General features: G+C 33.3%; 3 protein-coding genes and 1 long non-coding RNA gene across 13 annotated transcripts; 2 read left to right on the top strand and 2 right to left on the bottom strand.

The window, feature by feature from the left end:
• Positions 1 to 79: 79 nt before the first annotated feature.
• Positions 80 to 1639, bottom strand: LOC120772914 (lysosomal aspartic protease). The gene is made up of 2 exons (XM_040101814.1): positions 1517 to 1639; positions 80 to 1417 (listed from the first exon to the last, which is right to left on the bottom strand). The coding sequence occupies exon 2, from the start codon at positions 1402 to 1404 to the stop codon at positions 244 to 246; it is 1161 nt and encodes a 386-aa protein (XP_039957748.1). The 5' UTR covers positions 1405 to 1417; positions 1517 to 1639; the 3' UTR covers positions 80 to 243.
• A 930-nt stretch (positions 1640 to 2569) lies between these two features.
• Positions 2570 to 3699, top strand: LOC120771595. Of its 2 annotated transcripts, none has more exons than XR_005704983.1 (5): positions 2570 to 2681; positions 2865 to 2972; positions 3144 to 3200; positions 3373 to 3496; positions 3661 to 3699. It is a non-coding gene; the product is annotated as an uncharacterized LOC120771595 (long non-coding RNA). The 2 variants fall into 2 exon arrangements; XR_005704984.1 differs by lacking the exon at positions 3661 to 3699 and adding an exon at positions 3550 to 3648.
• A 378-nt stretch (positions 3700 to 4077) lies between these two features.
• Positions 4078 to 13175, top strand: LOC120770181 (small RNA 2'-O-methyltransferase). 2 transcript variants are annotated; one of them, XM_040097406.1, is made up of 4 exons: positions 4078 to 4316; positions 4405 to 4482; positions 11999 to 12168; positions 12227 to 13175. In XM_040097406.1, the coding sequence occupies exons 1-4, from the start codon at positions 4161 to 4163 to the stop codon at positions 13056 to 13058; spliced, it is 1236 nt and encodes a 411-aa protein (XP_039953340.1). In that variant the 5' UTR covers positions 4078 to 4160; the 3' UTR covers positions 13059 to 13175. The 2 variants fall into 2 exon arrangements, with proteins under 2 accessions (XP_039953340.1, XP_039953341.1); XM_040097407.1 differs by lacking the exons at positions 4078 to 4316; positions 4405 to 4482 and adding an exon at positions 11813 to 11927 and having other exon boundaries at positions 12227 to 13174.
• Positions 6212 to 11611, bottom strand: LOC120770180. 8 transcript variants are annotated; one of them, XM_040097400.1, is made up of 6 exons: positions 11520 to 11611; positions 9643 to 10511; positions 9177 to 9332; positions 8453 to 9111; positions 7082 to 8395; positions 6212 to 7021 (listed from the first exon to the last, which is right to left on the bottom strand). In XM_040097400.1, exons 2-6 carry the CDS (start codon positions 10019 to 10021, stop codon positions 6410 to 6412), a joined length of 3120 nt encoding a protein of 1039 aa, XP_039953334.1. In that variant the 5' UTR covers positions 10022 to 10511; positions 11520 to 11611; the 3' UTR covers positions 6212 to 6409. The 8 variants fall into 8 exon arrangements, with proteins under 8 accessions (XP_039953334.1, XP_039953335.1, XP_039953332.1 ...); XM_040097401.1 differs by having other exon boundaries at positions 11484 to 11579; XM_040097398.1 differs by having other exon boundaries at positions 11376 to 11575.
• Positions 13176 to 13410: the final 235 nt, after the last annotated feature.

The raw sequence follows: 13410 nt of genomic DNA, 5'->3' as shown, positions 1-13410 counted from the left end.
AAACCAAGCAATTCTCTCCTTAAGCTCAGTCTTTGTCTTTATCGGTATTAATAAGTGTATATAATATATAAAAGAGTTATTTTAAATACTGTTATAATGCATTTATTTATAGTCTGAAATACATTTAAAGCTCACAAAACCTTAACTTTTAATAACAGTTGTAACGCATATTTTCGATTAAATTATCCGTCTTTACATACTTCTCCCTCCTTTCAGACATTCATGTTTTTTTCTTTAATAGTTTTATTTTGCTGTGGCAAAGCCAACTCGATCATTACCCATATCGAATTCAGTATAGTATTTACCGATAAAAACATCACCAAGGATCCACAAAGGACCATTTGGTGGTGGAATATCCATGCCCATGAAACCAGACAAGCAAATCGTTTTGCCCATTTGAGCAATACGTAAAATATAGTCCTTGCCTTCCAATTCGAATGTTTTGCCACCCAATATAAATTTAATTATCGGAAGTTTTGGAATCAAATCGCAAGAGACCATGTACTGACCACCCATAATTGGAGTTCCACCGATAGCTTGATTTATAGCCGTTGTTTCTTCGGTAGGGCCTGCAATTAATGAAGTACCTGTGTCGGCAATTACTTGGCAGCCCCCTTTGCAAAGTTGCAAATCACCGACCGAAGCACCGTCCATTTTAATTTGCCAGTAAGCTTTGCGTGTTACCGGTAGATATGTAAAGTCTCCGACATAATGATCTTTATCTGAACCACCGAAAATAATTTCTCCACCTTCAGGTGCAGCGGGATCGCGGTTTAAGTAAAATGAAAATACTGGTGCAGGAATAAGGCCCTGTTCATACATATTATAAAATGGTGGTTTTACGCCGTCTACAGATATTGAACTGTATGCCAAACCGAGGATACCGTCAAATTTTGCCGCAACAAATACAAGACCCGGCTCACTCATTGCTTCGGCAAAAATTTGTTTTTTAATATCTAATCCACCGATATTCACCGTGTCAGCAGACAAATATCCAGATAAACTTCCAGAACCATAGTGAATGGCGAATTCGGTGCCGTTCTTTTCATAAGTTTTAGACTTTGCAGCATCGTATTTGTTGTGCATCAGACAGGCGATGTTGGTCAAATGACATTTTTTCGATGGCACCCAAAGGTTTGAGGACCCAGTATCAAAGACCACTTTAAAGCTTTGTGGGGGAGATCCAATTGTTATTGGGCCATAGTACTGCGCATCTAGATAATTTGAAAGTGGTTCAGGAGCGATGCCACCATTGGCATATTTAATGCGTAATTGTTGCAATTCGGTACCCACATCGGAAAAATGTTGTCTAGCAGTTTTAATTTTTTTTAGTGGTACTCGTAATAGCTCAGTATTAGCTAAGCTAAATACCGTGAATACAATTAAGAGTGCTTTAAACATCATATATAGCTGTGATCTAAAAGATAATGCAGATATATTAAATTAATTTAAAACGTTAATTAAATTAATATAAGAATAGAATATAAGAATATTGTAAAATCCTTTGTTCTCTCACCACAGTCAGCTCAAACCCGGTTTTATATTTTTATATTATTGCAATTCAATGGTTTAAAAATAACTAAATGGAAAAATCTTTGCAAATTACAAATATCTTGAAAAATTGATAATGACAAAGCAATGTAGAAGTGAATAAAAGGGAAAAGCAAATTTCTGCTGCAGTTCAGTGCCGTATAAGTGCCAGCTTACACCCAAATTCTTTTGTCGCCCAAAACGGGTTTTATGCGAGCGGAAAACGAGGAGAGGCAAAACTTTTGAAATTCTTCTCATGGTTGCAATAGCATTCGGTTTCAAATTAATATTTACGTTATTTAAAAACATATTTATTTCCTTCACAGCCAAAAAATTAATTCGAATATCATTTTATTTTAAACAAGGAACGTAATTAATTCATGAATATTTTATAATAAATAGAAATATATTGAGTAACAACATTACTGGGTTTTAATAACTACTAAAAGAGAAGGAAACGCCCTTCTTAAATTTGTGCTTAGAAATATTAATAGTAGGTATTATACATAATCTTCTACCACATTAATGGTAATTCCTTGTAAGCAATATGTCAGACCAACATAAAAAGGAACTATGCAACACGCTCTCATGGATTATTCAAATAGAATTTTTGCTACGCTTTACGTTAAACATTTGTATTGATAAAAAGTTCGAAGCTATTGTATAAAGATTTTGTTGGGTAACCCTTATCTTTTTACACTTTGCCAAGCAACAGCCTCTGTTTTTATTAAAGAGAAAAAATGAACCCAAGCATTCATTGTGACATACCCTTTGTTTTCTGTGCCTCGTTGTTTTTGTATAAACTATTGCACAAAGCGATAAAAGTTGCATATGAATTGGTCTTAAAATCTCATTTTCAGCCATAGTTATCAAACAAATTGTTCAGACAAAACTATTGACAAACATAAGCACTGTGCAACATCCATTCGCAATTTAAAAAGCAATAAAATTATCTAGACTATTCCACATTATTGTGATTTTACCATAGATGTCTCCGTCAACAACTACTAAGTTGGTAATACTGTGAGCTTAGACGTCCATCTTTGAAAAATTCACTGCGGAAGCGTTCATTTCATTTCGGATTGTCTTCTAGTAAAGATGTACAACTTATTTGCGCTTTATAAATTATATAAATTTGAAGATAGTAAAAGGTAAGTGCAAAGAAAGCATAGTTTATACATGCTTCATTTTATTCATAAATTCTCAATGATGCTTATTTATACCGCCCCAGTCGGAAAGATAATGTCGATTGGTTCTATTGTTACTGATTAGTCAAACTCTAAATGTAGTATATAAATAAAGAAAATTACTAATTCATATTTTATTTATTTCAGTGGGTATGGTTGACTTACAATGTATTTTTTGACTAGGTCATTGTTCCGAACATGAATTATATGAGGAGCTGAAATTTGTGAACTATCCATATTTTCCTATCCACAAAGGTAATTATAAGTTAAAAATGCGTGTCACTAATCATTGTACATGATGTTTTCGAATACCGCCCCAGTCCGATTAATTGTGACGATTGGTTAAAATTGCTGAAATTATTTCTTATAAAAAATCTATATAACATAAAGAAACTGTTATAATATTCTGAATATTACAATTTTCAGATCTTGTTAACCACGTGGAATTCAGTGTCTGATATAAGCAGTGCATTAAATGCCAAGGTATTTACAACAACTAATATTAAAATAATTTGTATGAGTGATGATAATTAAAAGTAGACAAGCATATAACAGAATTTCGTATGTTGAATACTTTCGTCTGAATGTTATAATAATCATTATATGTTAAAATTTTAAGCATGGTTTTCTAAAATATATATTTTTTATTAATTAGGAATTTACGAATGGCTATTTTGGTGTTGTACGCTGAGGGCAGTAAGGAATACAATTTAAGAGATTAGGTACCCGTTACAACAACAATTTAAGAGAATAACGCACTAGATACGGCATTCCACGAGGTAAGTTTCTTTTATTTTTGTGGTTATGCACGCTCCAATGATGATTTTTTTAGTTATCCCTGTCATAAAGACAAGCTTGATGATAAATAAACACTGATAATTTATTATGTAATTACTAAAACTATATTCGTATAAGTATTTAATGAATTTTCTTCTTTTTTCAGGTCTTTGTGGAAATTAAAAACAATGTAATATAGCAAATATTAATAAAGAATGAATTGATTTTAAATATGGTGTGTTTTTATTATGGATCCTTTTTAAAAATTAGGAAAATATAAGTTATATATTCTAAAAAGTAATGCGCATATATTTCTAATTATAAAGGCTAGTCTAAACATTCTCTACAATCGAGGTCACTGTTCATTTCATTAACATAAATGTATGTCCTCAAGAACCATAACTAATTAATGCATAACTAAAAATACGTGTTTTTAAGCATCTCGTCTTATTGCCAGTAAACATGTTAGAAATCTATGCCGCTGTATTTTGATTTAGGGCAAAACTATTGTGAATGCTACTTTATAACATGGAACAGTGAGAATGGAACATAAGAGAACTGAAAATATGGGAGAAATTGTTTTATTCCTCTTCACTGTCCTCGACAGCTTATAAACAAAAAGCGGTTAATTTGCCATAATATAATATAAAGTCAGGACGTAAAAGTATGTTTAATTATAAATTACCGAATGGCGGTCTGCACGCTCGTTGTTACATTAATTCCAATGGTGAAATTAAATTTGATCCGCCAGTATATGAGCAGCGATATACCACAACCATACGCATATTGGAAGATCCACATTGGGGGCACAAATTTAAAAAAGTGAGACCGGTTATCCACTCAATTTCAATTTGTATACAAGAGATACATAGTATTTCTTTTTTTTTTTAATGCGTTTCTTTCTACACAGGTGGTAGATTTCGGATGTGCTGAAATGCGATTATTGTCATTGCTTCGCCGTACAGAAGGCATAGAACATATTCTAGAGGTAAGACAGAACTTGTGCCCCAAATAAATTAAGCATATTGGTATACCAATCAATGAAAGGAAAATGTGCCGGACTCAAAGAGCATCTTTATGTTGATATTCTGTTAGTTTAATAATTTGGATATTTGCTTTATAGGCCTAGATTACGTTGTCCTTAAAGGATAGAAATATATATATATATTTTACTATTCTTAAATGTCTGATATTGATCACTAAGTGGAGTCCGCAATCTTTGATTGGTTATAAAATCAATTTCTCATGTAATGGTGAAGTAGTTGTGTCCATCGTAATCTTATGATTGGTGCAGCATTTGTACCTGCATTTTTCTAAAAATTTTATTCTTTGCGGGTATTAAAACTGTGATATCCAGACCAGTAGCCGTTCACTGCGTTCAGTTAGGCGCGACTGTCATACATATGACACCAAATTTGAATCTGCAGCTCTCGGTAGCCAATTTCTAGAGTTTAATATTCACCTAATTTTCCTTAACACTTCACCCTATAGAATCAACAAATTCAAGTTTAAATTTTAAGAACTCGTAATAGGCGAACTGCAAATAAAATATTTTCATTTCAATACGTTTATTTTTATTTTATTTTATGAAGTTTAATGGTATTTAATTAATTCCTTTAATTAATGGATATATTTAGATATTTTACTTAAAACTAAAGTAATAATATTTAGGTAAAAAAAACAATAAAATGAAATAAACAAATACTAATTCACTTTTTGTATAGTGTGCTTAAAACAACGTCTTGGTGAATTGTATGTGACCAAACATTATATTACTATGTTAACTTTAAAACAAAACGCTAATGCTCGTTAACACAAATTTGTAAAGTTGAATTAAATCTGTGCCTTGTTGGTGCACACAGTGCCAGAAAATACAACGTTAAATAACAAGGAATTGCTATTTAAATAACCAGAATGCTTGTATTCATTGCAAACAAACTAAGAATTTTAGGTAAAACGAACGTAAATTAAATTTCTAGATTAAAAGTAAATCTTACAAACTAATTAAAATATGTTAAGAGAATGGGTTGATAGCCAGCACCGTGGTGTCACGTATGATACAATAGAATGCACATGTGTACTCAATAAAATTCAAGGTCTAAATGACATTAGTTGATACGTTTGTAGGATGCGATTTCCATTATTAATCATGGAAGCAAATATTGTTTGTAAGTTCAGTGTGTGCGCTTCTGTACTCATTTTCCATAAACCACGGCGAAACGTTCCCATTTCATTTAATTAAATCTAAGCTAAATCTGCTTACTAGTAGTTTAAGTATGTTGTATTAGGAAAGTTTATACAAAATTTACAGTAGAGGATCGCGTTATTGTGATTTTAATTTTACACGTGATTAAAATGAACGATTTTTTATTTTATGTAACATTTATAAAAGATGTAAGATTTGTTTCTCCTTCTTAGTGATTCAAAGCGATATACATATGTAAATTAACCAAAAAAAAAAAATATATATATATATATTTATATGTACGCGATCCATTACCAATAGAATTGCAATTATGAATATCATTTGTTCACATGATTACACAGATGATTTTTAATAAGAATTAACTATTTTGCATCATGTTTTTTATGTTAATGTTACTCACATATTTTATTTTTCTTTTGAGTTCTCTTCTTACGATTTTTACAATTTTAACTTTGCTCATTCCATTTCAATTTTCTTTGCACATTGAGTTGTTGGTAAATAACAAAAATGTAAACATTACCACTACTTACAATATTTATTCACTCTCTTCTCTTGTCAAACGGGTTTGCTGTACTACACTACTTTATTCTACGTTATTTATGCATTTCAAAGCAATGTTTAGCAAAAATTTTACTAACATAATTGAAAGCGGTGTGAAATTTAGAAGTATTGAACAGTTTCGGTAGAAACTTCTGCATGTTTACATTTTTCACTTTTTACACTGCCGAGTTGATGCCGCTGCTGCGGCGTTGTTGCCTCGATAGTAGATGTTTTCATTATTGATCTTTTTCCAAACGTTGAATAAACTGCAAACATCTGGATTAAAATTTGAATTACTTTCCTGTTGATCGATCAGATCATTCATCTCTGTTTCAGTCTCAATTAAGCAACGACGAGTTCGTCGTTCCGGCCTTCCCGTACCACCTACACTGCTGCTATTTACTCGAGTTCCTTCATTGATGTAACCTTTACGATTACTACGACCGGCGGTACTACTCCGTTTGCTACTAGATTTTATAGTCATTTTATTTGCAACATGACTCGATTTGGATGTGGCTGCTGCTGTTTTAAAGGCAGATTTTGTCGAATTGATTGTACGTTGCTTAGTAGAACACTGAATTCGACTATCTGTTTCTAATAATTGTACATAATCTTTTTTTCTGGTTGATCGTGTATTATGTGCGCGTGTGTTATGTCCACCATTAGGCGCGTGGTCCATGGTTTCTGTAGCGTCCGTTTCTATGTCATCGTCATCGTCATCGTCGTCACAATCTCTGTCGTTATCTTCCATATCCTCCGTATCGTCTACTTCCATTTCTTCCTGTTGAATAATTATAGGAAAATTACCTGTATCAGTCTATATATATTCAAAAATATTTACCTCATCCTGTTCCTCATCATTTTCATCCTCTTCGTCGGTCTGATTAGCAGCGCCTCTTCGATGTGAGTCTCTATTATCTTCTGTTAATCGGCCGCTTAACCTTAGGCGATTTTCAATCTCTAATATAGCATATGTTGGTTTTCCTTCATAACGACGCACTATTGGTTGTTGCACTTCACTAAGTTCCTCTTCGCGATCGAACTCTTTTTCGGCACGTTCGCGGGCAATCTGGTCGGGATCTTGTGACAGAATTTCTGCCCATGAAAACTTTTTCTTTTTCATAGATTTCTTGTCAGATTTGGACCTCAAGTTTTTCGGCGACACCCTATTGGAGAGAGTGCGCTCATGGAATGGTGTGCCCACTGCAAGGTTGCTCATAATACTCCATACTGCATTGCCGTTGAGTTTGTTCATTTCGAATATATCGTTTTTGTTCTCAATTTCCTCTTTAACACGTACACAAGTGCGCACTATTTCCTTGCTGTCCAAGTGCAATTCTGCAAGTGAATAGCCAAGCTGCTGAAATTCACGTTGGAATAAACGGCGGTATCGTCCATAATCTGGTCGGTCGTGGTAGGCTAATTGGCTAACTTGATGTAGAAATTCGCCCAAGTATTTAGGAACCTGTTTGCCATAAATTTGTTTCAACATTTCGCGCACATCGGTCATTAAGTATTCCTTTGCACGATGTACCTTCTCCTGTTGATGCTGAATTGCTGCATCCTTCCATGGCAAATAACCTTGAGACCAGAACATTAAGTTATAACCTAAACATTCTAGATCACTACGACGGGAATGGGCACCCATATGAGCGTCTCGTGATGTAAATTCTAAAGTACCATCGTGTGCTCGGCGTTGATCCATTACGAATGGACGATGTACCCCATTATCCATAAATTTGGAAGCCAACCCGAAATCTATAAGGAAGATACGTTCTTCCTCAACGACTACAAGCGATTCTGCGACAGCTGTGGATGGCGAATTATCGCAGTTAGTTTTTTGTAAATGCTTATTAGCGTTTAACTTATTAAAAATTTTCTCTTGACGTCGTGTTAACCGTGTTGTTGGTAAGCAGGAATTTGAAGCATGACTCGATTTCTTTATTGTACCGGAACGACGTGCAGACCTCGGTAAAAATTCTTCAAAATCATCATCTGTTGTCACAGACTTCGATTCCAATGGTTCATCTTTTATGGAAGTAGTATCTTCATTAAAGAATTCTGAGTAACTAATACGTTTTGCAGGACGTAAATAATGAGACTTCACCATTTCTTCATATATGGAATTTCTTTTTTGTCTGCGACATGAGCGTACCTAAAATGAGTTTAACGTTATTTTAACAAATTATTTTTTTCTTTGTTTTTTAAATACCGGATTGGAACCACTAAATTCAATATTATTTCGTGGACGACGTTTGCGATTACGATTTAGTGGTGTTTCATAAAGATCTACACTGTTACTGTTATTACTGTTGGTAGTAGCGCCATCATCAAAGTCCTCATCTTCATATTCGTCAACAAATTTATTTCGTTTTATAATGAAATCTTCATCCTCTTCATCATCATTTGCTTCTTGCTCAGAACTATTTCCACTATCAGTTGTTTGTTGCTTTTCTTCGTAGTGTTCATCATAGCTTGAAGACTTTACATTTGAAGAACGGGATGATTTGCTTTTGCCTGTTGCAACTGGAGCAGTTGCAGTTTGTTTTTTATAATACTTGCATTTGGAAATCATAAGATTTTGTGCCTTTACATCATTATGGCAGTAGCCCTTGTCGTGCAGTTTTTCTAAAACATCCACAATCTGTATGGCTAGAGTTAACACGCATTTCTGATGGACACGACAATTTTTTATCAATGAATGCAAATCGCGATCAAAACGCTGCAAAACCAGGAAACGGTAACGTGCATCTCCAAAATAATGAGAGCCCGATGCAATATATTTAGGTATACCGGTTGGTAGGTGCTGCATTAGTGGCGCCGTATAATCTTGTCTATTATTTTTATCAGTTTCGGTTTTTATATGGTTATCTGTTAACAAAAAAGATAAAGTGTTTTAATAAGACTAATATTTCTGATATAAACAAATTTCTTACATTCGTCTTTGGCAGTGTTCATCAAACAATGAATTTCCACAAACAAGGGTCCATTTGAATGTGGTTCAATTTTTACAACGAACTTTGCATTTTCATTAGTAACCGGAATGGAAGTATTATCTGAAGCTAAAAATATTTCTCCAAAATTTCCTTTGCCTAAGAGAAAGAACGAATATATTAATATCTCTTTAAGTAGAGAATCAATGAATTAATATATGTACGTATATAAAATTATTTACATTTGGTTAGTGAATATTAGTTTTTATTAACCAAGAATACATGTATATTTACATGAGGGTATACATATGTACATGCACCCAAATTATACAAGTTATAACAATACAAAAATTAAGAATTCAAAATTGGTACCAATTAATCTTTGGGTCTGACATCAGTTCCAATATTAACACAATATATGTATAAAAAGCAAAAGATTTTTTATACTCACTGACGATTAGTCACTTACCAATAGGTTTACCAAGCCGCCAAGGTTTCTGCATTAGATCGTACATAATAGTCCCATTAACAATGGATGGTAATAATGTATACACTGGTTTTGGGGATTCATTCAGTGATGTATTTGCGCTAAGAAGAATTGACGAATTGTTGGCATGCTTTGTAGATGGATTTCTAATCACTGGTGTTACATGTGTGGCTTCATTTGAAGATGAATCTTCGTCATCATTTTCGTGCCAATAGTTATGACTTCCTCTCGTTGCCTTGGCTGTTGTCGAGATCATTTCGGAATCAATTGCTGCTCCGGAAGAGTTTCGCTTACGTTTGCGAATAGTGCGAGTGGCTTGCAATGAATGCTTCGCCTCGACGACTGCCATACGTTTGCCCATTTTTAGCTCCTAAATGCTCACTCCTAATTTGATCGAATAGTACTATGGAAAGATTAGGCTGCTAGTTGTCTCAAACATTTGATGAAGATTTCTTGTTGTGCACTATATTCTATGCACTTGAACTTAAAAAAACGTAGATTTGTTCATTTGTTATTTCGCACCAGTCACCTATATCAAGCAAGTATTATTTTATCTAAAATGTGTAATCTCGTACTTAATATTATACAAAATCAGTCTATAAACTCTACTGTTGTCTTCTGTTAATTTTTATCTGAAGGAACGTTCAACGTTTATTTTTTGTCCGCTTTAATTTTTACTATTACTTTATTGGACGATGTAAGCGCTCATGTCATTCCAATAAATTGGCTTCCACTTTTTGACAATTGGCTGATCGTTGTAGACTTTGTTGATTTTTTAGTGTTTGTGTTTTGAATTACGGATTGCTTTTCATTGTATTTAGAGACGATATTTCTTTTTTGTTGTGATTATACTTTGTTTTGTACCACGAAAATTTATGTAAAGAAAGAATGTAAAATACGTTAATAGTCATACAACTCAATTCAAAACCAGATAAAGGAGCAAAAATTAATCGATTGCACATGCCCTCAGGCATCTATATTCCTGTATATATATATATATTTATGTACTCCGATATTATATATGCTACTAGCTTAAATTCTTCGCTACTATAAACGTTTCTTCAATATGTATATTGCACTCTCCCATTTTGAATGAAGAATCAGATTATTTGCGATTAAAAATCGATCAATTCCACTGTTTCACTGTTTTTTGTCTGTCTTCACTCATCTATCTTTATTATAATTTCTTCAAATATATTTCCGAAATAAGAGTATGTACAATCAGAATATAATTTTTTTAACAATTCTAATAAAAAAACCCATATTTTTTTAAGTTTACACTAACGCAATTTTTATACAACCGAGTTCCCACGGCAATACACATAAAACATTTTGGCAAGACAAGTGCTGGATGAAATGAAAACAGCGGTGTCAACCGAACAAACGGCTCGGTTGCAGCGGCAGCGCTAAAAAATTTCTTTCAAGATGCAACGCGAGACTGTTACGAATGGAACAAACCTTTTATGAATTACCCATCAGATATTCAATATACAGACATATTTCCTAATACACAATATCAAACGATTATTTAAAATTTTAGCAACAATTTTGTTCAAGTCAAAAACATAAGAAATTTCGGTTCAATGCTGGTTGGCCGACTAATTTGGTCGTTTTTTTTCTCTTTCTATTTCGCTTGTTTCGATTTCAAGACAGAAAGACAGAAGCAAGAGAAAAAAAACTTATTCAATGCTAAAAGTTTTCACTGTTGTACACACTTTTAAAATGATTTTATCACGATGATCCGACATCCGATGCTTTATTTTTATATTCTTTTAATTCAGAAAAAATTGAGCTATATTTTGGAAATGATTTTGTCTAATTACTTTAGTAATTGTCGCAGAATTCGCTACAAAACCTACTGAGTTAAATTTTCCCGATATCCGTCGATTCCACACACTAGATAATTGCATTACAAACACAAGCTCAACGAAATCGCCGTCGAAAAACTGCTCCATTGTCGGTGTGTTTCATTCCTATTCGCCGCGTTCCGGCATATGTGTTTACTTCTTCTTAGTTATATTAATTCACAATAAAATACAACTTTATTTAGTAACAGTTTGTTTACATTACCATGAATTAGCTCTCTTCTTTCATATGCCGTTTCCATGTCATCCAAAATTTATTGTTATGCTTAGTAAATTACGAACGGTTAATTACCGTGTCACTAGCTCTGGTCACTTGCATCTCTTCTTTGTTTACATTATCTCGGGTTAATTTATTTACAGCACCTGGCTAAAATAACCCCACAAATATGGAATATGAACTTGGTTATTAAGTCTCCATACATTTGATATTTAATATATATTTTAAAAAAGCTTTTATACTCTTATTTGGTCAGGTTGACATTGATGAAAATTTATTAAGGAGCTATAAACAGAGAGCAGAACCCTTGGTATCGGACTACTTGAACAAACGTGAAACTCCTTTGCGAATCGATTTATTACAAGGAAGTATTGACACGCCGGCTGAACAATTGTTGAATGTAGACGCAGTTATCGCATTGGAAATGTAAGTTCGCAACTATTTTATTATAAGTAATACATAAATATATTGTATTCTTTAATAGAATTGAGCACTTGTACCCAAAAACACTAGAGAATATTCCAAAAAATATTTTCGGTTTTATGCAGCCTAAACTAGCAATATTTTCGACACCAAATTCAGAATTTAACGTACTTTTTGAGCCGTTATTAGCAAATGGTTTCCGACACGATGATCACAAATTCGAATGGAAACGATCTGAATTTCGGGACTGGGCATTAAATATTTGTCAACAATATCCAAATTATAAGGTTGCTTTTATGGGTGTTGGGGATGCGCCACCAGATAGAAAAGATATTGGCAACGTAACTCAAATGGCAATATTTGCACGTTGTGATTTGCTGAACCCTTCTCTTCATAATGAGTTACTTCCCAGCAAAGTCGCAGTAGATTGTGGTCCCGAAGCAGATGTTCGATACAAAGAAATATTTACTGTAGACTTCCCAGTTTATATTGATGAACGTAGTAAAGACCAAAAAATTTTGGATGAGGCGCGCTACCAAATCAGTCGTTGTCGACGTATTGATAGATATTTCAATTGCGATTTACGTGTGTATGAAGTACCTCTAATAGTTTTAAGGGACTATATTGAAAATATTGGCGCTACAATGCAGGAATTGCTTGCTGTTCTAAAGAAAAATGATATTGAGGTAAAAGAAGAACACATCATATTACCCGAATATGATGAGGATGATTTTAGTTATCGTCAATATGATGATTGTTATGATGAGGAGTTGGGAGTGTGGAATGATGCTGGATATGATGAGACCGGAAATGACGACGAACGTGGCGCATGCGGTGGATATTCACATACTAAAGCAGACACCAACTATGATGCTGAGGAAAATTGGGATTAAAAGAAAGCAAGTAGGGGTTTAATTTAGTTACAACACAATTAATAAGTGATTATTATATGTACTAAGAAAATGATAAAATTAAATAAAGTTGATAAATACTATGTATGAAAAAAAAATACAAAATATTATTTAAGCAAAGATTTTTTATACCTAATTTAATCAAAGAGATTGAAAATGAACTAGCATCAAGTTAACAGTGTATAACTCTTGCTCTATAATGCACGAATGTACATACATATTTACGGATATATGGAGCATATTTAAAGAGAATTTCTTTGTAAACATATGCGGAACGCAACCCTCTAACTTCGTATAAAATTTATATAAACATATATTTATAAATCTCTACTTC

This window comes from Bactrocera tryoni, chromosome 3 (genome assembly GCF_016617805.1).
Source record: "Bactrocera tryoni isolate S06 chromosome 3, CSIRO_BtryS06_freeze2, whole genome shotgun sequence".
In the NCBI taxonomy this organism is placed as follows: Eukaryota; Metazoa; Arthropoda; class Insecta; order Diptera; family Tephritidae; genus Bactrocera; species Bactrocera tryoni.
This window is presented reverse-complemented; position numbering and strand designations above follow the sequence as displayed.

What these genes read in the sequence shown, in the direction of transcription:
- LOC120772914 (XM_040101814.1), bottom strand. Translation starts at nt 1,404, where the DNA reads ATGATGTTTAAAGCACTCTTAATTGTATTCACGGTATTTAGCTTAGCT.
- LOC120770181 (XM_040097406.1), top strand. Translation starts at nt 4,161, where the DNA reads ATGTTTAATTATAAATTACCGAATGGCGGTCTGCACGCTCGTTGTTAC. An exon ending in GGGGGCACAAATTTAAAAAA is followed by an intron (nt 4,317 to 4,404) that starts GTGAGACCGGTT and finishes CTTTCTACACAG; the next exon opens with GTGGTAGATTTCGGATGTGC. An exon ending in GCATAGAACATATTCTAGAG is followed by an intron (nt 4,483 to 11,998) that starts GTAAGACAGAAC and finishes TTATTTGGTCAG; the next exon opens with GTTGACATTGATGAAAATTT.
- LOC120770180 (XM_040097400.1), bottom strand. Translation starts at nt 10,021, where the DNA reads ATGGGCAAACGTATGGCAGTCGTCGAGGCGAAGCATTCATTGCAAGCC. An exon ending in GCGGCTTGGTAAACCTATTG is followed by an intron (nt 9,333 to 9,642) that starts GTAAGTGACTAA and finishes TCTTTCTCTTAG; the next exon opens with GCAAAGGAAATTTTGGAGAA. An exon ending in AATTTAGTGGTTCCAATCCG is followed by an intron (nt 8,396 to 8,452) that starts GTATTTAAAAAA and finishes AACTCATTTTAG; the next exon opens with GTACGCTCATGTCGCAGACA.